This window comes from Lacerta agilis, chromosome 2 (assembly GCF_009819535.1).
Source record: "Lacerta agilis isolate rLacAgi1 chromosome 2, rLacAgi1.pri, whole genome shotgun sequence".
Taxonomy (NCBI): domain Eukaryota; kingdom Metazoa; phylum Chordata; class Lepidosauria; order Squamata; family Lacertidae; genus Lacerta; species Lacerta agilis.
Genome location: NC_046313.1, coordinates 114,761,554 through 114,788,306, shown reverse-complemented (window position 1 = coordinate 114,788,306; position 26,753 = coordinate 114,761,554). Strand labels below are relative to the sequence as shown.

General features: G+C 48.6%; 2 protein-coding genes across 2 annotated transcripts in view; one reads left to right on the top strand and one right to left on the bottom strand.

Annotated features, from left to right (window-relative positions):
- LOC117042529 overlaps window positions 1-8,085 on the top strand; it is a 55,435-nt gene extending 47,350 nt beyond the window's left edge. The window contains 5 exon segments of the mRNA XM_033142070.1: window positions 3,362-3,575; window positions 3,719-4,147; window positions 4,773-4,792; window positions 6,999-7,510; window positions 7,513-8,085. Of these exon segments, the coding sequence (XP_032997961.1) occupies window positions 3,362-3,575; window positions 3,719-4,147; window positions 4,773-4,792; window positions 6,999-7,510; window positions 7,513-8,051 (1,714 nt within the window). The 3' untranslated portion in view covers window positions 8,052-8,085.
- A 5,028-nt stretch (window positions 8,086-13,113) lies between these two features.
- LOC117042528 (zinc finger protein 260-like) lies at window positions 13,114-25,180 on the bottom strand. The gene is made up of 9 exons (XM_033142069.1): window positions 25,103-25,180; window positions 22,746-22,949; window positions 21,853-21,991; window positions 18,428-18,460; window positions 18,048-18,103; window positions 17,242-17,368; window positions 16,414-16,509; window positions 16,078-16,179; window positions 13,114-14,321 (listed from the first exon to the last, which is right to left on the bottom strand). Exons 1-9 carry the CDS (start codon window positions 25,178-25,180, stop codon window positions 13,114-13,116), a joined length of 2,043 nt encoding a protein of 680 aa, XP_032997960.1.
- Window positions 25,181-26,753: the final 1,573 nt, after the last annotated feature.

Sequence of the window (26,753 nt, the reverse complement as noted above, 5' to 3'; positions counted from 1 at the left end):
CTCGTGTTGCCACCCTGTGCACCTCTCATCACGGAGGAGTCACACACAAAAAGGGCACACACTAAGATGAGGTGGCAGGGTCTGGGTCGCAGATCACGGTTCCTATGGAGAGGGGCTAATGCTTCTCCTTCTGCCTCGTTTTATTTTATTTTGAATTTGAATTTGAATTTTGTATTTTAATCTGTATTTTAAATTGATTGTTTTATGTTTTTTGCTGTGATTTTAATTGGTGTTAGCCGCCCTGAGCCCGGTTTTTGGCTGGGAAGGGCGGGGTATAAATAAAATTTTATTATTATCATTATCATTATTATCATTATTATTATTGTAAGCCGCCTCGAGTCCCAGTCTGGGCGAAAGGCGGGGGATAAACAAATTACTAATAGTTACAGGTAGGTAGCTGTGTTGGTCTGCCATAGTCAAAACAAAATAAAAAATAAAAAATTCCTTCCAGTAGCACCTTAGAGACCAACTGAGTTTGTTCTTGGTATGAGCTTTCGTGTGCATGCACACGTCTTCAGATTTCGTTTCAGTGTATCTGAAGAAGTGTGCATGCACACGAAAGCTCATACCAAGAACAAACTTAGTTGGTCTCTAAGGTGCTAATGGAAGAGATTTTTTATTTTATTTTGTTTCAACTAAGTTTGTTACTGGTATGAGCTTTCGTGTGCATGCACACTTCTTCAGATACCTTCATACCAAGAACAAACTTAGTTGGTCTCTAAGGTGCTACTGGAAGGAATTTTTTATTTTGTTTTAAATTACTAATAGTAATGAATAAAACACCTTGAGGGTGAGGGGAAAAGAAAGCAGGGAGAGGGGTGTAGGAAGGGGGGGGAGAGAAACCTCCCCGTTCTCGCTGCTCCTACTTTACCCTGCTCTCCCGCCCATAGGGCATAAGAGCCCCGCCGGAGGGAGAAAGTTGGCAACGCTCTCTGCTGCGCTTTCTTTCCCCTTTTTGTTCTGCCGCGTGCGCACTGCAAGCACCAAAAAGCCCTGCCTTTCCACGATGCCAAGTCACCCTCCCACGGGAAAAAAAGACCCTATACGCATTTGTCACCCTTGCAGTGCGTGCGCAGCAGCTGCGCCTGTCGAATTCCTGCCTCTCAAAAAATACAAAACGAAAAAACCCAGTTGCTGTGCTGTGCGCGCTCCCAGCCAGGCGCCCTGCCAGGGAAACCAAAGACCAGCGGCGGCTTGGAGACAGATGGCAGCAGCAGCTGAGCCAGCCTCCTCTTTCTTTCTGTCTCTCCTTTGTTCATTTCTTCCTTCATTCATTTAATTATTTATTTGCTGGGTGTTTTGTGTGTGTGTGTGTGTGTTTTGTTTAAGGTCCAGGGAAGGGTTAAACGGGAGAGCGAGGTTCTTCTTCCCAGACTGGAGCCAGAGGGGAGCCATCGCTGGGAAAGGGAGAGGGAGGTTTGCGCGTCTCTCTCTTTCTCTCCAGCTCCTGAAGTCCTTTCCTCTTCCTCCCTCTTTTGTGGGCGAGAGTTGCAGAGAGGGACCGGCCCTTTTTTCCGCTGCTGCTGCTGCTTCTTCTTCTCTGTTTGGCTCCGGGGAACCGGCGGTGGTAAGGGGGCGAGGGCCCGTGTGCGCACCCTGGTGGGGCTGCAAGGAGCTCGTGGCGTGCGCAAACGCGCAAGACTTGCATGCGTGCGCGTGTGAATGTGCAGGAGGAGAGGGGTTTTTTCTTGGCAGATGCAGCTTTGCCCAGTGCCGCAGGTCTGAGACAAATTTGCAGGAGAGTCCAGGGGGGGCTCAGCACCTCCGGTTGAAAGGAGGATCGCAGAAGGGGTGTCGATGCTCTGGATGGGGTCAGTAACGCTTAGGGGGAGGACAGTAGCCGGAGAGGTCCTGGGAAGTCCAGATTCAATCCTCCATTTTTTCTAGGTAGCGCTGGGAAGGCATCCTGTCTCTCTGTAATCCTGGAGAGCTGCTGCCAACCTGTGCTCAGCATCACTGGACTCCTGGTCTGACTTGTAAGAAGGCAGCTCCCCGTATTCCTGCACCAGGCAGAGAACCCCTGAACTACCCTGTCTGTCTGCCAGCTACCTGCTTTTTAGGAGGCCTGCTTTTAATTTTACAGGAAGGGTCAAGTTGGAAAGGGACCCCGGGGTCATCTAGTCCAACCCCTGCAATGCAGCGGACTTCGGAATAGCTGCTGCTGGAAACAGTAGGAGGGGAGAAAGTGAGTTGTAGGGAGGGGGGGCTTCCCTTTAAGACATTATAAACATAGAGTTGTGGCGCTGGATGGGACCCGAGGGTCATCTAGTCCAACCCCTGCAATGCAGGAATCTCCTTTCTGAGAGCCCAGAGAGACACTGCTTTTAGTTTCTTGTAGGCCGTATAGACAGTAACTTAGCGTCTCCACCCCCATCATTCAGCCCAGACACTGAGATCCAGCGCCGAGGGCCTTCTGGCGGTTCCCTCACTGCGAGAAGCAAAACTACAGGGAACCAGGCAGAGGGCCTTCTCGGTAGTGGCGCCCGCCCTGTGGAACGCCCTCCCGTCAGATGTCAAGGGAATAAACAGCTACCTGACATTCAGGAAATACCTAAAGGCAGCCCTGTTTAGGGAAGTTTTTAATTTGTGACTCTGTATTGTATTTTGGTATTTGTTGGAGGCCGCCCAGAGTGGCTGGGGAGACCCGGCCAGATGGGCGGGGTATAAATAATAAATTATTATTATTATTATTAGGGTTCCATTAATATATTGTTGTAGCTGTGTCAGCTGGGAAAGTACATTAAATTGTTTGTTTGTTTGTTTGTTTGTTTGTTTGTTTAAAGCAGGCACAGGCAAACTTGGCCCTCCAGATTTTGGGACTACAACTCCCATCATCCCTAGCTAACAGGACCAGTGGTCAGGGATGATGGGAGTTGTAGTCCCAAAACATCTGGAGGGCCGAGTTTTGCCTATGCCTGGTTTAAAGCATTTCCCCCTGCTCTGCATCCAAAAGTTTTCCAGAGCAGCTTGTGGGTCAAATTAACAAACCAGCTGAACAGTCCCCGCCGTCCGGCTAACAATCTAAAAGACAACATGAAAGGAAAAAGGGATGGGAGGGAAGATGAGTTGTTGTTGTTGTTTTGAGCAACCAAGATGGCAAAGTTCAAAACTTCATCTCTATATTCTTACAACAACCTTGTCTTTTTGAATGTCCGTCTCTTTCTCAGGGGAAGCCCTCCTCACCAAGCTCTTCATGTGTGAAATGCTGCATTTTGTCGAGAGATCCCTGTTCTCCACTGCCACAAAGAAATGCCCCAGGCTTCCTGTGGGCCTGGCGCACGCCTGAGCAGATTATAGTCCTTTCGGGTAGCTTTCCCCGTTAAATATACATTTACCCCAAGGCCGTCATGCTGAGCTGAAGATCCAAAATGGCGGCCGAGAAGGGAAGAACGCCAAGCGTTGATCTCTACTTCCGATCTCTGCTCCAACGGGAGATCCAGGCCAAGGAGCACCGGGAAGAGAGCAGCCAAACAGGCCACGATCCCAAAGCGGCAGTGGAGAGATCAGGAAGATCCTCTCACGAAGCCAAGGCTGGGAGCGACCAGGATTTCCTGAAAAGGGAGCCTCCAGAAATGGTCATGGGCGAGTCAGGCGGGAAGCCATGGAAACATCCGGAAGACGGAAAGGAACACGATTCCCTCGCTCAGGATGGGGAAACCCTCCGTTGCTGGGATCTCTGCCTCGGGACGATCCCGAAACTTTCCTGGCCACCTTCCAGGGAGTGGCGAGCGCTTGTCGGAGGTCTGGCATGCTGCGGGTCTCGGCAGAGAAGCTCCAAGTGACGCCACCAAGATGGCCGCCGTCAAGATGGAGGATTGTGGGAAGCGACGGAGGATCTCCTGGGAGACGATTCGGTCGCCATGGATGTGCAGCGGGCGCTCTTCCGGGAGTTCCGCTACCAGGAGGCTGGGGCCCCCGCGAGGCCTGTAGTCGCCTCTGGTACCTCTGCCACCGGTGGCTGAAGCCGGAGAGGCACTCCAAGGAGCAGATCCTGGAGCTGGTGATCCTGGAGCAGTTCCTGGCCATCTTGCCCTCGGAGCTTCAGGGCTGGGTCAAAGATGGCTGCCCTCAGACTTGTGACCAGGCAGTGGCCCTGGCCGAAGGCTTTTTACTGAGACGGCGGGAGGCCTCCGAAACAGAACGGGAGGTGAGAGCGTTTAGCGCCGCTTCTCAAGGATTCTTTGAGAGAGGCGCGAAGACCTCGTACGTTGGCCCTTGGGTTTGTTGACCGTAGCGAGAGCCCTGAAGTTGGGCCAGGCCGAAAGGCCCCCATCTGCACTCCGCATTTGAAGCAATTATCGTTCCACAGTCGGACTTCCCCCAAAAGATGCTGGGAGCTCTTGAAGTTGCCGAGAGTTTGTAGGTAGCCCTTGTTGCCCTCGCAGAGCTACGGTTCCCAGGTTGGTTGAGCAAATCCACCCCTCTTCCCAGGGAACTCTGGGGATTGTAGTTCTTAGGGATCTCCGGGCAACATTCAGCATCCTTAACAACTACAGTTCCCAGGATTCTTTTGGGGGAAGCCGTGTTTTATTGAAAGCAGGATGGAGATACTTTAAACTTATAGACCTACTTGGGCTCACCCAGCACACTTCATGGCTGGGCAGGGATTTGAACCCTGGTCTCCCAGATCCTAGTTCACCACCCTTGACCGCTACACGCTGGGAAGCTTCCTTTGGGAGAGCTTCTACAGGCAGGATTGGCGGGTAATGGGACCACTTTCTCAGTCTCCAATCCCTTTGTCCTCAACAAGACCCTTGCTGCTCTCGTTTCAGGGTTCGGCGCTGATCAGGAGGTGGGTTGAACTTCCCTGCGGCTGAGCCGTCTCTGCCCGTCCTCGAGGAGCGCCACTCTGCTCCACGGCCAGCGGCGGGGTGCCGAAGCCAGCTCACCTAGACGGGGAGGTGGGTTTCTCTGTATGGCCCATCTTCCTTAGGTGGCTTTTGTCTCCTGTGACTTCTTCTACCCGCGTTTGGGATTCACAATACATGGGAACCTGAGGCTCAGAGCCAAATATAGTGGTGCTGGGGTTAAACCACAGAGCGTGGGGCTTGCTGATCAGAAGGTTGGCGGTTCGAATCCCCGCGACGGGGTGAGCTCCCGTTGCTCGGTCCCTGCTCCTGCCAACCTAGCAGTTTGAAAGCACGTCAAAGTGCAAGTAGATAAATAGGTACCGCTCCGGTGGGAAGGTAAACGGCGTTTCCGTGCGCTGCTCTGGTTCGCCAGAAGTGGCTTAGTCATGCTGGCCACATGACTTGGAAGCTGTACGCTGGCTCCCTCGGCCAGTAATGCAAGATGAGCGCCGCAACCCCAGAGTCGGACACGACTGGACCTAATGGTCAGGGGTCCCTTTACCTTTAAGCCATAGGAGGGTGGCGCCACCTGCTGTTCGGCTCCCTGCATTGTGCCCTATCAGCTGCAATGGGCAGCAGCTGCCATTGGATTTGCTAGTGGTTATTACGGTCCCCATATGGTAGTTGTTTTAGTTTGTATGTTAAGAGGGTGTCTTATATGTTTAAGGGGATGTCTTAGTTTATATGTTGAAGAGGGAAGTTGTTGTTGTTGTTTTTGTTAACTGAATTAATATTCCACCCTCCCTCTGCAAAGGGCTCAATGCAGCAAACAGGATAATGCGATTTAGAAACACAAGCATAGCACAGAAATTTTAGGACAATTTCCACAATTAAAAACACCGAAAAGCAGTTGCAGTTTAAAATGTTCAAAATTACAATTACAATTACAAATTGTCAATTACAATTACCGTATTTTTCGCTCCATAGGATGCACCGGACCATAGGGCGCACCTCGTTTTTAGAGGAGGAAACAAGAAAAAAAATATTTTCTGGTTTTCCTCTTCTAAAAGCCCTGTTTTTTTGAGGATCAGATAAAAGTTTTGCAGTTTTTTTGCAAAGGGGAAAAAGCAAAGCTCCTTTTGCAATGGGGGAAAAGCAAAGAGGAAAAGCTCTGTTTTTATGGGGTTCAACTCACATTTCTGCAGCTTCTAAAGGAAAGGGAGCCTTTTCTACAGTTTCCAGACAGATAATCTAATCAGCCAGTCACATGTCGGTGGGAAAACAAACAACCTCCCTCTGCAGCACATTCAACAATGGAGGGCGGGGCTGAAAGGGAGCCGGGACTCTTATCTCTCTCCCGATCTCTTGCTGATCAGCTGCTGAGAGGGTCTTTTTAACACCCCCTTTCTCTTTGTAAAATAAAGCATGATCCTCTTTTGGCCCCTGGGCAATTCAGCTCCAGGGAGCACCATTCGCTCCATAAGACACACAGATATTTCCCCTTACTTTTAGGAGGAGAAAAGTGCATCTTATGGAGCAAAAAATACGGAGTATTCTGCAGCTGCCCAATGCCTGGGAAAAGAGAAGTGTGTTCAAATTCCTCCTGAAAGTTAATATTGAAGGAGACAGGCTCACCTCACTAGTGAGGGCATTCCACATCTGGGGAATTCAATCTATTCATTTGTATTTAATTCTTCTGTTCTGCTCTGAAATGTGGATTAAAAAAAATAATAATTGTGGGGTGCCTTTTTTTTGTATCTATGATAAACCACTTAAAGATTTATTTGAAATACGGTGCGGCATATAAATCTCTTAAATGCAGTGCTTTTTTCTTATTAAAAAAAAAAGTTTAGGGGTGCTCATTTTCCTACTCATATTGAAATACTGAGGCCAAACTTAGATTCACAAAATGTTTAGGGGCAAGCGTGGTGTAGGGGTTAAGAGCGGTAGACTCGTAATCTGGGGAACCGGGTTCGCGTCTCCCCTCCTCCACATGCAGCTGCTGGGTGACCTTGGGCTAGTCGCACTTCTCTGAAGTCTCTCAGCCCCACTCACCTCACAGAGTGTTTGCTGTGGGGGAGGAAGGGAAAGGAGATTGTGAGCCGCTTGGAGACTCCTTCGGGTAGTGAAAAGCGGGATATCAAATCCAAACTCTTCTTCTTCTTCTTCCCCCCAGAAGAAAGCACTGCTTAAATGAATAAATTCTCTGTATTCCTGGCAGGTGATGGGTGGATCACCAAGGGCAAAGAGGAGAAGCCCGACCTCGAAAATACCGAGCTGGTCAAACTCTGGGGCCTCGTGGGGAGGTGTCTCCTGGCCCCAAGAAGGGGGTGAAGCCTCTGCGAACCGTGACGGATCGGGAAAGGGATGGAAAAACTCCCTGGCGCCCAGAGGGGACGTGAGCGGGGAACGGGGCCAAGCGGTCGCCGTCAAGAGGAGGCGCAGGAGTCGGGGGGAGAAGGTGTGTGTCATGTGCGGGAGAAGCTTCAGCCGGACCACGGTGCTCGTTGCGCACCAGAGGACTCACACGGGCGAGAAGCCGTTCATGTGCCAGGACTGCGGCAAGTGCTTCAGCTTGAAGTCCACCCTGGTGGCGCACGAGAGGACGCACACGGGCGAGAGGCCCTACAGCTGCTCGCAGTGCGGCAAGAGCTTCACCGTCAGCTCGGACCTCACGCGGCACTACCGCATCCACGTCGGGGAGAAGCCCTTCAGCTGCCCGAGTGCGGCAAGAGCTTCAGCCGCAAGACGCAGCTCCTCAACCACCAGAAGGTCCACACGAGGGAGAAGCCCTACAAGTGCTCGCAGTGCGGCGAGGCCTTCGGCCGTAGCTCCAGCCTCATGATCCACGAGGGCTCGCACACGGGCGAGAAGCCCTTCAAGTGCCCCGACTGCGACAAGTCCTTCAACACGTCCTCGCAGCTGGTCAAGCACCACCGCGTCCACACCGGGGAGAGGCCCTACACGTGCTCCGAGTGTGGGAAGAGCTTCAGCCAGCGGCAGATCCTCATGGTCCACCAGAGGATCCACACGGGCGAGAAGCCCTTCAAGTGCGCCACCTGCGGGAAGTGCTTCTGCGACCGGGCCGTGCTCATCCGGCACCAGAAGGTCCACACGGGCGAGAGGCCGCACCAGTGCGCCACCTGCGGCAAGAGCTTCTCTCACCGCGCCGTCCTTGTCCGCCACCAGAAGATCCACACGAGAGAAGCTCTGAATGCGCTCGGACTCCGGGAGGAGCCTCCGCCCAGCAAAGCCCTGTAAAGAGCCCAGATTCCGTCCCATGTTGCCTTGAGTCTCAAGGTTGCTATGGTCGCCCCGGCGGTCTGCAATGCCATTTCCCTCCCGACTTTGGTTGCATGGCGGCAAGGTTATTTATTAGTTGAACTGCAGTTGGTGCTGGAGAATGGTAAACCGTGGCCGGATGCTACAAAGGAACTGGTTTTCTGCATTATTGGGGAGGAACGATTTGCCTGCTTTCACCTTGGAGAAGATAATCTGCCGTTACTTCTCGACTCTGACAACTGCTGATGGTGTTGCTAGAAGCAGATTGGAGAAACCCAGCTGATTTAAGGCCCCTCCGAACATCGGGTTGTAGTCAGCCAACTCCTACTCTGAGTAGACCCACTAAAATTAATTAACTCCAGTGGCTCTACTCTGAGTAGGGCTCAGAGCCTATGCTTGTCCTACTGAGGTTCATGGACACAACTACCGTATTTTCGCTCCATAGGGCGCACCGAACCATAGGGCGCACGTCGTTTTTAGAGGAGGAAACAAGAAAAAAATATTTTCCTGGTTTTCCTCCTCTAAAAGCCCTGTTTTTTTGAGGATCAGCTAAAGGTTTTGCAGCTTTTTTGCAAAGGGAAAAGCCCTGTTTTTTTGAGGATCAGCTAAAAGTTTTGCAGCTTTTTTGCAAAGGGAAAAGCCCTGGGTTTTTTTGAGGATCAGCTAAAAGTTTTGCATTTTTTTTTTTGCAAAGGGGGAAAAGCAAAGCTCCTTTTGCAAAGGGGGAAAAGCAAAGAGGGAAAGCTCCGTTTTTATGGGGTTCAACTCACATTTCTGCAGCTTCTAAAGGAAAGGGAGCCTTTTCTACAGTTTCCAGACAGATAATCTAATCAGCCAGGAAAGGGAAAGGGAGCCGGGGACTCTTTATCTCTCTCCCGATCTCTTGCTGATCAGCTGCTGAGCGGGGTCCTTTCAACCCCCCTTTTCTCTTTGTAAAATAAAAAGCACGATCCTCTTTTGGCCCCTGGGCAATTCAGCTCCAGGGACCACCATTCGCTCCATAAGACGCGCAGATATTTCCCCTTACTTTTTAGGAGGAAAAAAGTGTATCTTATGGAGCGAAAAATACGGTATCTTAGGTTTGCTCATTTCCATGCACATAGAACGTGGTTGAATACCACCCTGGCGTTTCATTGCAGGAATATACTGCAAAATATTCTTATCACGGTGCATTATTGGTGGATGGGTTCTGCTTTAGTTTGCACTGATATGCTTCCCCGATGCTTCCATATTATTCCCTCTGGAGGGGCTACAGCAGAGCAAAACCAGAACGAAAGTAAACCAGAACATTGTGGTATGAACAGGGGATTTCCGCAGGAAATTACAGGATACGCATTGATGGGAAATGAAGCAGTGGTCCTCAGTGAGCTTTGCAGACACGATCAGTATTGAAAGCGGTATTGTGTGGGACCTCCCCGATAGCACAAGCTTCACAAATTATCATGAATGCGCAAGACGGGCTGTCCATGTTCATGTTGTTAAGCAACGCGCTACAGTGAATTGAAGGATATACACATTTGCAGCACATTTCGTTAGGGTGGGCACCCAAAGATTTTTTTTTAAAGGTGAACATTTATTGAATACAGACTCATACTCAGTCATAAAGGAAGGACATTGTTTTTATTTATCAAACAAACGAAAGAAACGAAACCCTTTTTTTAAATTAACAACTTTAAAAATAAGACAAAAACACCAAATTTCTGCTTAAATGATAACCAGGTGTGTACAAAGATACAGTAAATTTTCATGAACTTTACCTTTAACCAGAAAACGCACTAACCCAGACCAAAATGGATTAAAGTGTCTTCACCTTCCTGTTGCTCACCAGGTGAGACGTTGCTCACCAGGTGTGAGCAAAACCAGGGGTGAGTGGAGCTCCAATGAAGACAGGAGACACAGGCAGAGGCAGAAGAAAAAGACTGGAATGGAGATGCAGCTTCCGCCTATGCTGCTTCCAGAGAAAGGTGCTGGCAGAAGCTGCAGATCCATCCCAGCCTTTTTCCTCTGCCTCTGCCTGCCTGCTTCTTCCTCCCTTCTGCCCTGCGGAGTCCTGGCGGCTGAGGGAGACGCCTTGCTGCTCCTTACTCTCCTCCTCACCATAGTCCCTGGGTTATTGTTTTGTTTTTTTAACACCCTGTGTGCACACCGATGGGTCTCATTTATGCACCTGCACTGGCTAGCGATCAGACGTATACTTGAATCAATAGAAGTATAGCGTCTAGATCAAGGGAAGTAATAGTACCACTGTATTCCGCTCTGGTCAGACCTCACCTGGAATACTGTGTCCAGTTCTGGGCACCACAGTTCAAGAAGGATACTGACAAGCTGGAACGTGTCCAGAGGAGGGCAACCAAAATGGTCAATGGCCTGAAAACGATGCCTTATGAGGAACGGCTTAGGGAGCTGGGTATGTTTAGCCTGGAGAAGAGAGGTTAAGGGGGGATATGGTAGCCATGTTCAAATATATAAAAGGATGTCATATAGAGGAGGGTGAAAGGTTGTTTTCTGCTGCTCCAGAGAAGCGGACACGGAGCAATGGATTCAAACTACAAGAAAGAAGATTCCACCTAAACATTAGGAAGAACTTCCTGACAGTAAGCTGTTGGACAGTGGAATTTGCTGCCAAGGAGTGTGGTGGAGTCTCCTTCTTTGGAGGTCTTTAAGCAGAGGCTTGACAGCCATCTGTCAAGAATGCTTTGATGGTGTTTCCTGCTTGGCAGGGGGTTGGACTGGATGGCCCTTGTGGTCTCTTCCAACTCTATGATTCTATGATTCTATGTTTAGCCTGGAGAAGAGAAGGTTAAGGGGGGATATGGTAGCCATGTTCAAATATATAAAAGGATGTCATATAGAGGAGGGTGAAAGGTTGTTTTCTGCTGCTCCAGAGAAGCGGACACGGAGCAATGGATTCAAACTACAAGAAGAAGATTCCACCTAAACATTAGGAAGAACTTCCTGACAGTAAGAGCTGTTGGACAGTGTGGTGGAGTCTCCTTCTTTGGAGGTCTTTTAAGCGCAGGCTTGACAGCCATCATTCAGGAATGCTTTGATGGTGTTTCCTGCTTGGCAGGGGGTTGGACTGGATGGAGACTCCACCACACTCCTTGGCAGCAAATTCCACTGCCGAACAGCTCTTACTGTCAGGAAGTTCTTCCTAATGTTTAGGTGGAATCTTCTTTCTTGTACTTTATTATTTGTACCCCACGCATCTGGCTGGGTTTCCCCAGCCACTCTGGGCGGCTTCCAACAAAGATTAAAAATACATGAAAATATCACACATTAAAAACTTCCCTGAACAGGGCTGCCTTCAGATGTCTTCTGAATGTCTGGTAGTTGTTTATTTCTTTGACATGAGATGGGAGGACGTTCCACAGGACGGGTGCCACTACCGAGAAGTCCCTCTGCCTGGTTCCCTGTAGCTTTGCTTCTCACAGTGAGGGAACCGCCAGAAGGCCCTCGGCGCTGGATCTCAGTGTCTGGGCAGAACGATGGGGGTGGAGACGCTCCTTCAGGTATATTGGGCCGAGGCCATTTAGGGCTTTTAAGGTCAACACCAACACTTTGAATTGTGCTCGGAAACATACGGAGAGGGCCAATGATACAGACCCGCCTTACAGGATTGTTGTGCAGATTATTGACAGTGTGTCTGCGAAGCACCGGACAATTAATCAGTGTTACTGTTATTTATAAGACATGGGTAATGTTTTAGGTCTGGGGTCCCCAACCATATGCCCACAAGCATCATGGGACACTCAGACAGTCCCACAGGGCACTAAACTAGCTTCCTGCTCCTCCCAATGTTAGTTTTTATGGGTTTTGGTTGTTTTTTAAACTTTTTTTTCGTCTTTTGCTTTGGGGATATGCTTTGCTTGAAGGGGGACATTCTGATGATCGTCTCCTGTAAAATGGGCCTTTTCGTGGTGCCCTCAGCCGTTTCTTAGATTTGCCCCTGGTTCCAAACATGTGTGGCCCTGTGTTTAGAGACTTCCCTTTTATTTCCAAATGATTTTTTTGTGTGTCTTCTGGATCTCCTTCGCATAAAGGCCTTTGGATTGTTTAACGGGTGTCTGTAGTTTGTTCTGTACACATAACACACAAACCCTCGCCGTTTCGGCAACATCGCAGGGCATTAATGAGGCGGTCAGCCTGCAGGCCCTGCTACTGGCACCCCTCACAGAACTACAATTCCCAGAATCCCCTGGGGAGAGGGAATGACCATTAAATCACTCTGAGGATTATAGCTCTAGGAAGGAGAATAGGGGTCTCCCCTAACGGGTCTAACCACCCCTAACACACTACACTTCCCAGAATTCTTTGGGGGGGAAGCCATGACAGTTTAAAGTGACTGGGCATTCGTGTTTCCAATTCCTTTCCCTTCTCCCTGTCCCCCAAATGGTCACTGAACATGCACCCCTCCTTCCTTTTGGCTTCCCCTGCCCCCTAGACATTTTCTGACAGCTTTGCAAAACCTGGGGTTTTCCTGAAGCCCACTGTGACCCCCCCCCCTCTTGAGCATGGGTTTGGCCACACACAAGCAACATCATGCACCACTTGAACGTTGGAATTGAAGGGAATTTTGGATCTGGACCACATTTGAACGGGCCTTAGGATTGCAGAGCTATCCCTGCAGAAAGTAAGCTGAGTTTACATTTCATGTGTGTGTGTGTGTGTGTGTGTGTGTATTCATACATTACAAAAACGTGTGCTCCCAAATTATCTTACGTTCGAAAAGCATCTTCATTCTTCCATAGCAAATTCTCTTCAGAAGAACAAGAAGTTGGTTTTTCAACTCCTCCAGCAATTTCAATGGCTCCAGAGCAAAGCCAAACTAGATTTCTCCAGGGAGGAAACATTTCCCCCCCACTTCTCCCCCATCTGCCAAGAACATTTCCCTGAAAATTAAATATATTTACAGTAAGACCAAAGATACATTGCTTGTTCCCCTACAATCGCAGATCTTCATCAACCTGGCGTCCTGGCAGATGTTTTGGGCTACATTAGCTCCAGACAGCAAGCGCACACACAAAAAACCCTCTCAATTTCATTCCCACCCCGCATAGTGAATGTGATAATGCTGAGGAAGGGAGCTCTGGCTGAAAATATCGTCCTCCAGTTGCACCTCCGCAGAATCTACGATACGAATGCCATCACGCTGACTGCTGTTTCGTCTGCCAACAGGTTTTCCCCATTTGGTAAGCTGTACCCCTGGGAAACCGCTCGGACTCGAGTCGAACCGGTTCTCACATCCCGGGCACTTGGACATTTCCTCCCCAGCCTGCATCCTCTGGAGCCGGGAATTTGGACTGAAGCTTTTCCCGCATTCCGCACACAGCTTCTCTTCCACGTGGGTGAGCTGGTGCCTCACCAGGCTCGAGTTGGAGGGGAAGCCCTTTTCGCAGGCCGTGCACTTGTAGGGTTTCTCTCCCGTGTGGACCCTCTCGTGCACCACGAGGCTGGAGGGCCGGCTGAACCCCCTCTCGCAGACGGAGCACTTGTAGGGCTTCTCCTCCGCGTGGATCCTCTGGTGGGTGATCAGCTGAGAGCTGAAGCTGAACCTTTTCCCGCACTCCGCGCACCAGTATGGCTTCTCCTCCCGGTGGACCTTCTCGTGAGCGATGAGGTTCGTTGGGTGTCTGTAGCTCTTCTCGCACGCCGAGCACTTGTAGGGCTTCTCGCGGCGGTGGGTCCTCTCGTGCACCACCAGGGAGGGCTTCTGGTTGAAGCTCCTTTCGCACACGGAGCACTGGTAGGGCTTCTCCCCAGTGTGGATCCTCTGGTGTCGGACGAGGCTAGAGCTCAGGCTGAAGCTTTTCCCACACTCCACACACCTGTAGGGCTTCTCTCCCGTGTGGATTCTCTGGTGAGTAACAAGGTTGGACCTCTTGTTGAAGCTTTTCCCGCAGTCGGTGCAAGTGTGCGGCTTCTCCCCGCTGTGGAGTCTCTGGTGTCTAACCAGACTTGCCCTGTTGTTGAAGGCCTTCCCACATGTGGAGCAAAGCTCTTGGCTCTGCAGCCCTGTCCCTACGTTGGCTGCGTTCTTCTCCAGCCCCACAAAAAGAACTGGTTCCAGCAGCTGCTCTCCAAGATGGCTGCCTGGTGACATGGGTTGAGTCTCGGGGGCTCCCTGCTTTTCACGGGATTTGGACTTGGTCCCAGTGCTTTGGAGCAATGCAGTGTGTGACCCTGCCAGCTTAAAGTTTTCTGGTTGAAGACCCCTCCCCTCATTCTCTCTTGTTCTCTCAGCAACTCCTGGGAAAAGGAGAAGATATATCAGCGTGATTCACATGTAGTCATGAGAAGAGAAGAGAAGAGAAGAGAAGAGAAGAGTTGGAAGGGACCACATGGATCATCTAGTCCAACCCCCTGCAATGCAGGAATCTTTCACCCAATGTGGGGATCAAACCCCTGACCCTGAGTTCAAGAGTCTGATGTCCTACCAACTGAGCTATGCCTCAGGTTGATAGAGGCAACAATGGCACCGGCAACAAGATGGAGCAAAAAACAGAGGGAAGGTGAGACAACATCTTAAATAGAGGGAAATAATATAATAATAATAATAATAATAATAATAATAATAATAATACAGTGGTGCCCCGCTAGACGAAAATAATTCGTTCTGTGAATCTTTTTGTCTAGCGGTTTTTCGTCTAGCGAAGCGGCAATGCAAACCGTGGTTTTCGCTAGACGACAAAAAAAAATCGTCTTGTGAGGCAGCCCCATAGACAATTTCGTCTTGCGGGGCAGCCTTCCGCTAGACGAATGCCTTCATCTAGCGAGTTTTTCATCTAGCGAGGCATTCGTCTAGCGGGGCACCACTGTAATAATAATAATAATAATAATAATAATAAATAAAATAATAATAATATTTATATCATGTCATTTCCCCCAGACCAGAACTTATGTCTGCTTACACAAACACAGATAAAACAAAAACAAAACTTAAAAGATAATCTTTTAAAAGTAAAGGTAAAAGGTAAAGGACTCCTGGATGGCTAAGTCACGTCAAAGGCGATCTATGAGTTTGTGGCGTTCATCTCGCTTTCAGGTCGAGGGAGCCGGCGTTTGACGTGCAGCGGGAATTATTTAAGCAGAGTTTTCATTGAAACAAATAAAAAACTTTTATTAAGCTTAAAATAAGCTTCTTAAATAAAATAAACTTCTCTATACTGGCACAGTATAGAGTAAGTATAGAGTCACCACAGTCAAGGTAAGTAACTCACACAGCACTGAAAGACAGTTACAGACTAGAATGGCAGTTATGGCAGTTGGAATCCAACAGCCGTTCCTGCTCTCATGCGTCTTTGTCACATGACAGTGTTTGTCCACAGACAGCTTTTCCGGGTCATGTGGCCAGCATGACTAAACTGCTTCTGGTGCAACGGGACACCGTGACGGAAACCAGAGCGCACGGAAACGCCGTTTACCTTCCCGCCGCAGTGGTACCTATTCGTCTACTTGCATTGGTGTGCTTTCGGGCTGCTAGGTTGGCAGGATTTACTTTAAAAAGGTAATTAAACTATGATAGAATTAAAAACAATATAATTTATTAAAACAGATAAGGCAGCCTGTTTCGGGAAGTTTTTTATGTTTAATGTTTTGCTGTGTTTTTATTATGTTGGAAGCTGCCCAGAGTGGCTGGGGCAACCCTGTCAGATGGGTAGGGTATTATTATTATTATTTTATTATATTATCATCATCATCATCATCACCATCAATAACAGCAGCAGCAGCAGCAGCACTTTTAAAGCCTTTTTGCTTAAAACAAAAGCAGTCAGTTCCCAGAGGCCTGTCAGAATAAATGAGATTTCACCTGCCGGCAGAAGGACAACAAGGAAGGAGCCAGTCTGGCATCTATAGGAAAGGAGATCGAAAGCCGGCATGACAAATTAGGGGAGGACAGGTCTATCAAGACATGATGGCTTCAAGGACCCCTCCCCCCATTTGTAGAAGAAGCCAACTTCTGGAGCCAAAAAAAAGCTTGTTTGTGGTTTCCAAGGGGCATCACCTGTTCGCTCGCTGCAAGCATTTCCTTCCAGCCTGCGCCGATGCTCAGCCCAGATCTCGTTCCCTTGCTCCACTTTTGCCGACGTGTCGGGGTTTGTGCTGGCTAAGAACAGGGAAGAGGAAAGAATGGGGAATGGGAATTGGATGAAGACCCCCATGTGCCCCTCTGTGGTCTGTACGACAACTCAAAGAAAGCGACTTGAGACACAGTGGGGTTGAAACAACCTTGCTGTGCTCCAGGCCGCCAATGGGTACAATTCCTCCCACTGCCCAGGATCCCATCCCGCGTTATCATCGCTTTCCCCTTCCCAGCAAATATTACTTTTGAATGGCATACCTCCTACGTGGTCCCTGGCGCTGTGGAGATCCAATGCCGGCAGCTCGTCCATTTGTTCCAGCCGAGAGATCACGTCAGGCTTGGTGATGGCCAGAACTGGGCAGGAAGGAAGCCAGGGGAGAAGAGGAGGAAGTCACAGGTCATTTCTGAGTCTACAGAAGGCGTGGGGAGCACCGGACCCTCGCGGGGGTGAATGCGGCCCTCCGGGTCTCTCTATTTGGCCTCGTAAAACTCCCCAGACCACACCTGTCAGGAGCGGGTCAGCAAAAAAATCACTCTTCTTGCAAAGTAACAAGGTTGGTTCACATGAGCATGGCAACTAGTCCCCGTAGATCATAGAATCATAGAATCCTAGAGTTGGAAGAGACCCCAAGGGCCATCCAGTCCAACCCCCTGCCAAGCAGGAAACACCATCAAAGCATTCCTCACAGATGGCTGTCAAGCCTCCGCTTAAAGACCTCCAAAGAAGGAGACTCCACCACACTCCTTGGCAGCAAATTCCACAGTCGAACAGCTCTTACTGTCAGGAAGTTCTTCCTAATGTTTAGGTGGAATCTTCTTTCTTGTAGTTTGAATCCATTGCGGGGGGGAGCTGGTCGCAGCAGGAGGGGGAGACACCCAACTACTTTGCCAGCCTGACATCCTGCCCCCGGCTATCCTTCCTACTACTAATTTCAAAATCTTTTTAAAATGTTTCTCCTCTGTTTTTAATATTTGCTGTAAACCGCTTAGACGTTTTACAGCGGTCAAGCAGTGTAGACGTTTTGGTAAATAAATAGAAAGATTTCCCTGTGGCTGGTGGTTTAAAACCCAGACCTGCTCTCTTACCCAGTGAGGTTGTGTTCTCGTAGTTCTCTCGCATGACGTCCTTGTAGAGGGTCCTTTGAGGGGCATCCAAAAGGTCCCACTCGCCATCTGTAAAATCCACAGCCACATCCTCAAACTTCAGCAGATTCTAGGAAGGAAATCAGCATTTGTGATCAGACTCGGGTAACCAGGTGTGTGTGATGTTTAGAATACTTGGGCCGAATGTACACATAAAATAAACAAACCCGCTGTGAAAATGCTTTTTTAAAAAAGTTTTAAAATCTATATGGATTTTGCCATTAGCTCACCAGTGCCATCTGGTGTCACAATTTTATAATGCACTTTAAACACACTTAAAGGTAAAGGGAAAGGGACTCCTGACAGTTAAGTCCAGTCGCGGACGACTCTGGGGTTGCGGCGCTCATCTTGCATTACTGGCCGAGGGAGCCGGCATACAGCTTCCGGGTCATGTGGCCAGCATGACTAAGCCGCTTCTGGCGAACTAGAGCAGCGCACGGAAACACCGTTTACCTTCCCGCGGGAGCAGTACCTATTTATCTACTTGCACTTTAACGTGCTTTTGAACAGCTAGGTTGGCAAGACCAGGGACCGAGCAACAGGAGCTCACCCCGTCGCAGGGATTCGAAATGCCAACCTTCTGATCGGCAAGCCCTAGGGTCTGTGGTTTAGACCACAGCGCCACCCGCGTCCCATTAAACACACTTAAAGCGGTTATAATTGCAGCTGTATAGCTGAGTCCTTACATTCTGCCTCCAAAACTGCTCACACTGCCCAGTAGCGTAAGAAAATAAAAGAAACAGTCTCACCTGAACCACAGATCCCACATCTGTTGCCATTTCACGTTGCTCCCGAGGAAATGCTCCTGATCCAGATGGGGGAGATGTTCTGGAATCCTTAAGACAAGACTCCGGAAGAAACGGAGGAGCTGCAAGAAAAGGCATTGTTCAGATTTCATCCTGCCCTCTCCCACCCCGCACCTCCCTACCCCCCATCCTCATAAGCTGCTTGAAAAGCCATGAACAAGCAAGTCGCTAGTTAACAGGCAGCTTGGCTCTGTCACCACTGTTGGAGGCGGTATGCGCCTCTGAATGGCATCCGCCGGGGATCATAAGTCGAAAGTTCACACTGTTTTGGCTATTATTTAAAACGAAACACCCCTTGGGTCCCGTCAGAGCCAGGGACGTACCAATCAGACTTTCGAGCTCCGTCTTCAGGGACTCTGGAAAGAAGGCAAAGAGAGAACCTGCTTATTTTTTTGTATTCGGAACAACACACATTTCACCTTCCTCGACCGTACTCTGGTATGAAGAAAGCGATAAGGTGGACAGTGGTGGGAAGAAGAAGAAGAAGAAGAGTTTGGATTTGATATCCCGCTTTTCACTACCCGAAGGAGTCTCAAAGCGGCTAACATTCTCCTTTCCCTTCCTCCCCACAACAACACTCTGTGAGGTGAGTGGGGCTGAGAGACTTCAGAGAAGTGTGACTAGCCCAAGGTCACCCAGCAGCTGCATGTGGAGGAGCAGAGACGCGAACCCGGTTCCCCAGATTATGAGTCTACCGAAGTAGAAGTAGGCGAGAGAGGTGGGGAAACAGTGTTTTTTTAAAAAAGGTGTAGTCATAGGTATATCAGTGTATTCAAATTTGAATTGTCAAACTGTTATTATCAGCCAATCACCCATTCCACCACCCTTCTGAGTAATACCCCTCCTCACTCTCTCACTATATATAAGGATCTGGTGACTTCTATTTCAGTGTATCTGAAGAAGTGTATATGCACACAAAAGCTCCACTTCCGGCGACGCCATCGCAGGCGGTCGTGGGTTGCCTCGGCAGCGAGGCGACCCAGGCCGGCCCGGCGGTTGGAGCCCCGCTACCGCTAAGCGGGGCTCCGGTGAGGCACGGGAAGAGCGTCCCGCGCCTTGGGCTCCCCGGCGGGCCCGCTAAGGCTCCGAACCCTTCCCTCGCTCCCCCTGTAAAGGGGGAGTGGGGGTGAAGGGACTACGGAGCCGGGCCATTAGGGGACATGCCCCAACCGGGTCGGCGAAGCGGCGGCCGCCGCCCGCGGTAAGCAACATCGTTCTCCCTGCAGAGGAAAAAAAAATAAGGAAGCCCGGTGGTTGTGAGTACATGACTGGACTTATTTTTCGTATTTAACGATCCGGGAGGTATTATGGAAAGGAAGCCTGCCTCCCTCCCTTCGGTGGAAAGAAAATAACGGTTTCGAGAGACTGCTGTTACAGTGATGGTTACAAAGTACTGATTTTTTGACAAGTGAGACTATTTAGATCTCCCTTTGGGGGAGCAAGACGGTGGAGAATATCTCTTTTTAAAATTATAGTTTTTGAGCCCTGGCTCCAGGGAAAATGGCTGCGAAAGCTTGAGATTGAGTGGAAAACTACTGGCACCAAGATGGAAAAATATTGAAATTGAAACTGAAATTTGATACCTATGCCCGCTTCTGCCATGCTGGGTTTCGTTTTTGAGTTGGTTACGAACCATGGATTGACTGATGAACAAAGGATTATTTTTTGAGACTGGAACTGCTTAACCAGAAATTGGTGATATTGAACCGGGATATGGCAGAAAAGGTACTTCCCACAGAGGAGACTTTTCAGGACATGGCTGCAATGGAAGAGAGCCTTGGCAAAGAGCTGAAGGGGATGATTGAAGAACAGAGCAAAATGGCTTGGCGACTCCGGAAAAAAGAAACGTCCTTTGGGGGGGCAGATCCAGGACGGGGAAGATTTCTATATCCAACTCTCGAGGTGAGAGCTCGGGAGTGATGGGGAAAAAATCAATATGTCTACAAATAAAAGAAGAATGGAACATTGAATCGGAGAAGCTGGAAGAAGATGATCTGCGTACCCTGATGCTCTATGCAAGGACTGTTGTGGACTTTGTCTGGATCTGTGGACTTACAAGAAAAGAGGACAATTTGAGGAGTGGTTCCGGAGTAAGACGGAGAAGGAAAATGGTTAGAAGGGGGATAGGGTGAATTGTATTAAGGGTAAAGTAAAAACGGTTTATTACGGTACCCTGAAGCCGGTGTGTCAAGATTTTAAGTTTTTGAACTAGAAAAGGGATATTTTGATTTCTTTTTATTAGCAGCAGTTTAAGGGAAAGATGTCTGTTATGATTTGATTTAAGAATAATATGTTAAGATATGGAGTTTGTTATTAATTACTATGAAGTTATAATATGATCGGATTTTAGTAAAGTTAAGAAGTGGAATATTATTGTAAACTAAAAAATAAGATTTTAAGAAGAATGTTTAGTTTTGAATTTTGAAATGAATTTAATTTTTAGAATATGAAGTTATTAAAGTAGAATCTGGAATTGGAACCGAGGAGAGAAGGCAGGGGAAGTCAACTGTAATGATTCGACCAAGAAGTTTTTTTTTTTTTGTATTTAAACAAGAAGAAGAATCGTTGGTATGTTTGTATTTGTTTAGTTTTAGTTGTGGTGGGTAAGTGTTGGGTTAATGTTGGTGAAGGTGTTGGATTGTTCTTTGTTATGGAAAAACCAATAAATTCTTTATAAAAAAAATATGCACACAAAAGCTCATACCAAGAACAAACTTAGTCTCTAAGGTGCTATTGGAAGGATTTTTTTTTTTTGTATTTTGTTTTGACTATGGCAGACCAACACGGCTACCTACCTGTAACTTGTTATTATTGTTATTATGGTTTTTATTGTTTGTGTTTTTTGTGGTTGATGTTTGTATCGAAAAAATGATTTAAATTTTTTTTTAAAAGAAAAAAGAAAACACAAGGTTTGAGACTCCTCAAGGCTAACAGCTCTGAGCGATGATCCGACCAGGTATAAAGCAACTTGCGTATGGGGAAGAGCTGCAGCCCAGTAGAAGAAAGTCTGCTTTGTGTGCCAAAGGTCCCAGGTTCAATCGCCGGTGTCTCCAAATGAGAATGTGCCCCGTCTGAAATCCCAGGGCCTCTGTCAGTCAGAGCTAAATGGAACAGTGACCTTCACTAGAGATTTTATGGCCGCCTCGCTGCCCAAGGGATAATATAATAATAATAATATTTATTATTTGTACCCCGCCCATCTGGCTGGATTTCCCCAGCCACTCTGGGCGGCTTCCAACAGAAATCAAATACAAAATATCAAACATTAAAAACTTCCCTAAAAAGGGCTGCCTTCAGGTTTTTTCTGAATGTCAGGCAGTTGTCCATTTCCCTGACCTGTGATGGGAGGGCGTTCCACAGGGCGGGCGCCACTACCGAGAAGGCCCTCTGCCTGGTTCCCTGTAGTTTTGCTTCTCGCAGTGAGGGAACCGACAGAAGGCCCTCGGCGCTGGATCTCAGTGTCCGGGCTGAATGATGGGGGTGGAGACGCTCCTTCAGGTATACAGGACCGAGGCCGTTTAGGGCTTTAAAGGTCAGCACCAACACTTTGAATTGTGCTCGGAAACGTACTGGGAGCCAATGCAGATCTCTCAGGACCGGTGTTATGTGGTCCCGGCGGCCACTCCCAGTCACCAGTCTAGCTGCCGCATTTTGGATTAATTGCAGTTTCCGGGTCACCTTCAAAGGTAGCCCCACATAGAGCGCATTGCAGTAGTCCAAGCGGAGAACCCGGAAGACCCCTGCTCACCTCGGAAGCAGTTCAGCGCCTCTCTCATGACGGTCTTCCTCCTCTCGGAGAAATGGCGAAGCCTCAGCTCCACCTCGAGGAAGTAGCCTTGCCTTGTTGGAAACGGAAACTCCTTCCTGCTGTTGGAGCTGCCGGCGGCCTGATGGGAAGAGAGGACAACAAGAGGGACTTGGAACTATCAGGATATTATTACAAGCCGAGCTGCGAACGCTGCAGCAGCGAGGCCAGCATGACTGTGTCTGTTTTTATCCTGTGGAAAGCTACCAGTCCTACCAGCTTTCTCACACACGTGATGTTTTTTTTACTGTACTGTTGTATTCTTACTTTCAGTTCTGGCTCGTAGGATGCCAGACGCTATTATGGACAGCTCTGAAATCATGAGCTGGCAAGCAGAGACATACTCTGCATCTTAACTGCAATAAAGTAGTTTTAGCCATCACGGCTTGTGTGTGTTGTTCTTCAAGCTGGGGAAACAATCAGATATTACTAATGTGCCCCTGGACTCGAGTAGCCAGGAGGGCACGCAGGCTTCGTCCCTACCTGGGGGTCAGTCTAACAACTTGCCTCCCCCCCCCCGGGACGTCTCATAACAGGGATAACAGTCTGCATTGCGGACATTAACGCCGAAGCAACAGGATGCATGAAAACGGGCTCCTCTTGGAATACAACAATAATGAAAAAATCCTCCTTTCTTCCCCCCACAACAACCCTGTGAGGTAGGTTAGGCCGAGAGGCAGTGGCTGGCTCAAGGCTCCATCACGGCCGAGTGAGAACTCGAACCCTGGTCTCCCAGGTCTGAGTCCGACACTCAAACCGTTAGGCCACGCTGACTCTCCAATGAATGGATGAGCAATAAACGGTCCCGTCTTCTCACTGGATTGGCCAAGTCTCACCTGCTGGCAGCCAATGTGCTCCTGCGCTCCCCCCGTTTCACTCGGCGGAGGGGTCTCCGAGGACAGACTCTCCCCCCGTCTCTCGATAATGTTCCCTGCGAGGCTTTCCAGCCACCCGATCAGCTGCTCCTTCTGTTCTTCCAGGAAACGACAGAGATCCTTCCATTCCTGGACAATTTTCTCTCTCTCCTCGTCAGCCTTCCTCTGCAATTAAAAAAGGAGGGTGAAGTTTGTTTTTTGAAAACAATCAAGCTTACTTCTGAGTAAAACCACACACGGGCTGGGCTGCAGATTCCCCCCCCCCAACTTCTCTTTCCTATGCACAAAAAGCACTAATAATAATAATAATAATAATAATATATAATAATAATAATAATTTATTTCTACCCCGTCCATCTGGCTGGGCTTTCCCAGCCACTCTGGGCGGCTTCCAACAAAATATTAAAATACAATAATCAAACATTAAAAGCTTCCCTAAACAGGGCTGCCTTCAGATGTCTTCTAAAAGTCTGGTAATTGTTGTTCTCTTTGACATCTGGTGGGAGGGCGTTCCACGGGGTGGGCACCACTACCGAGAAGGCCCTCTGCCTGGTTCCCTGTAACTTCATTTCTCGCAGTGAGGGAACCGCCAGAAGGCCGTCGGAGCTGAACCTCAGTGTCCTCTCCTTCCGCTCACACAGACATAGCCAAAGCCAGGGATAGGCAACCTAAGGCCCGGGGGCCGGATGGGGCCCAATCGCCTTCTAAATCCAGCCCCGCGGATGGTCCGGGAATCAGCGCGTTTTTACATGAGTAGAATGTGTGCTTTTATTTAAAATGCATCTCTGGGTTATTTGTGGGGCATAGGAATTCGTTCATTTCCCCCCAAAAAATATAGTCCGGCCCACCACATGGTCTGAGGGACAGTGGACCGACCCACAGCTGAAAAAGCTTGCTGACCTCTGGCCAAAGCCCACTCCATTTATTTCCCTTGGGGGCAGGGCGGTGGGAGACCCTCTATATGTTTAAACCTGGTGCCCCAACAGCACCCCTTTCTGAACAAGGATAGTCAAACTTCTGAACGAAAACATGGTCAGTGGTACTGAAAGCAGCTGAGAGACAGAGGAGAATTAACACGGACATATTTCCCCGTCTCTCTCTCTCTCTCTCTCTCAACAGAGGTAATCGTACAGGGCGACCAAAGCGGTTTCTTTCCTAAAACCAGGCCTAAACCCCAATTGAAACGGATCTAGCAAATCAGTTTCCTCCAAGAGCGCCTGGATCTGATCTGCGACCACCGATTCAAGAACCTTGCCCAAGAAGGGGAGATTGGCAACTGGCCAAAAATTACTTGTTCAAGAAGGATACTGACAAGCTGGAACGTATCCAGAAGAGGGCAACCAAAATGGTCAAAGGCCTGGAAACGATGCCTTATGAGGAACGGCTGAGGGAGCTGGGTATGTTTAGCCTGGAGAAGAGAAGGTTAAGGGGTGATAGGATAGCCATGTTCAAATATATCAAAGGATGTCATATAGAGGAGGGAGAAAGGTTGTTTTCTGCTGCTCCAGAGAAGCGGACACGGGGCAATGGATTCAAACTACAAGAAAGAAGATTCCACCTAAACATTAGGAAGAACTTCCTGACAGTGGAATTTGCTGCCAAGGAGTGTGTGGGAGTCTCTTTCTTTGGAGGTCTTTAAGTGGAGGCTTGACAGCCATCTGTCAGGAATGCTTTGATGGTGTTTCCTGCTTGGCAGGGGGTTGGACTGGATGGCCCTTGTGGTCTCTTCCAACTCTAGGATTCTATGATTCTACTTAGATTTTCAAAAACCAAGTTTCTTGAGGAGTGGTTATAGGACTAGACATTTCAATGAAAGAGCTTTAAATGCTCAAAAATGGCACGCACAGAGATACCACCACATTTAAATGATTGCCCAATTGTTGTTCTATTTTAGGGTTGCCGTATGTTCGGAGTTTCCCAGACGTATTCAGCCTGGGTGGAACTCGCCGAAATGTCTGGGGAAATCTGGACCTATGGCAACCCATGGTCGTAGTGTCGATATTGGCGATTTTGATTTAAAATAGCTCAAAACTCTTCTTTTTTTTCCTTTTTGAGATCTCGCAAAAAAGCTCAACAGTTTTAGTGTCTGTATTTTCACTTTTTGAAATACGGCGACCCTATTATAATGTGGAAATTGCTTAGAAGCCTATTTTGGCATTAAGCGCTAGTTAAATAGCACGGAGCAAGCACTTTTGCAACAGGCTTGATTTCTAGAGCAACGTACCTCTGTAGGCACTCGAAATATTTTATATAGACACATTTCATATCAACATGATGGATTTCTTCATACAGAATGCTAGTACAGCAAATGGGCCTACCAGCAGTTCCTTGCTCATCCTTTGGTCCTCAGAAGCATCTTCCCTCGGTCTTCTTGGACGAGGCAGGGTCTCCCGCATCTTTTCAGAGGGAAATAAGCAATACTGCTCAGTTCAGAGGTAGGTCAGTGGAGGGAGCTTTCCCTGCTGGATTTCTGCCTGGCAGGTAGCAGTTAAAGGTGCAGGGTATCCCTTTTGGAAAGAGCACAATGACTGGTTCTCCCGGGTTTCAGGCAGGCGGAATTCCCAGCCCTTCCTGGAGATGATGGAATCTGAACCTGGGAATCTTCTTCCTCCAAAGCAAGTGAGCTATATGCCTTAAATATACCGTATTTTTCACTCCACAAGACACACTTTTTTCCTCCTAAAAAGTAAGGGGAAATATCTGTGCGTCTTATGGAGCGAATGGTGGTCCCGGGAGCTGAATTGCCCAGGGGCCAAAAGAGGATCATGCTTTTATTTTACAAAGGAAAAGGGGGTGTTGCAAGAGATCGGGAGAGAGATAAGAGTCCCGGCTCCCTTTCAGCCCCGCCCTCCATTGTTGAATGTGCTGCAGAGGGAGGTTGTTTGTTTCCCCAGCTACATGTGACTGGCTGATTAGATTATCTGTCTGGAAACTGTAGAAAAGGCTCCCTTTCCTTTAGAAGCTGCAGAAATGTGAGTTGAACCCCATAAAAACGGGGCTTTTCCTCTTTGCTTTTCCCCCTTTGCAAAAGGAGCTTTGCTTTTCCTCCTTTGCAAAAAAAGCTGCAAAACTTTTAGCTGATCCTCAAAAAACAGGGCTTTTCCCTTTGCAAAAAAAGCTGCTAAACTTTTAGCTGATCCTCAAAAAAAAACCAGGGCTTTTCCCTTTGCAAAAAAAGCTGCAAAACATTTAGCTGATCCTCAAAAAAACCAGGGCTTTTAGAGGAGGAAGACCAGAAAAAATATTTTTTTTTCTTGTTTCCTCCTCTAAAAACGAGGTGCACCCTATGGTCCGGTGCACCCTATGGAGCGAAAAATACGGTAATTGTTAAGGTTCCAATCCTCATGGCTGAGAAGAAAGGGCTGCTTTAAACAGGAACAACTAGTCCAGTGCTGCGCACACTGACTGGCAGCAGCTTTCCATGGTTTCAAACACAGAGGCATTCTCTGCAATAGAACCACAGAATTATAGAGTCGGTAGGGACCCGAGGGTCATCTAGTCCAACCCCTTGCAATGCGGGAATCTGTTGCCCAACGTGGGGCTCGAACCCACGACCCTAAGAGTCTATTGCTCTACCAACTGAGCTATCCCACCGTCCTATCTGGAGATGCTGGGACCTATCTGGATTCAACCTGGGACCTTTGTACGTAGAATCGCAGAACCGTAGGGTTGGAAGAGACCCTGAGGGTCATCCAGTCCAACCCCCCCTGCAATGCAGGAATCTCAACTGGATCAGAAATGACAGGCAGCCATACAGCCTCCGCTTAAAAATCTCACAGAAGAGGCCTCTCGCTGAGCAAAATTACACAATGTGATGGGGAAAGGAGAGGCTGGGGGATTTTCTTGGAGGGGGCACAACACACAGTCTCATTGCCCATAGACACCTAGAGAACTGGCAGAAAGCCCCAATACAGTGGTACCTCTGGTTAAGTACTTAATTCGTTCCAGAGGTCCGTTCTTAACCTGAAA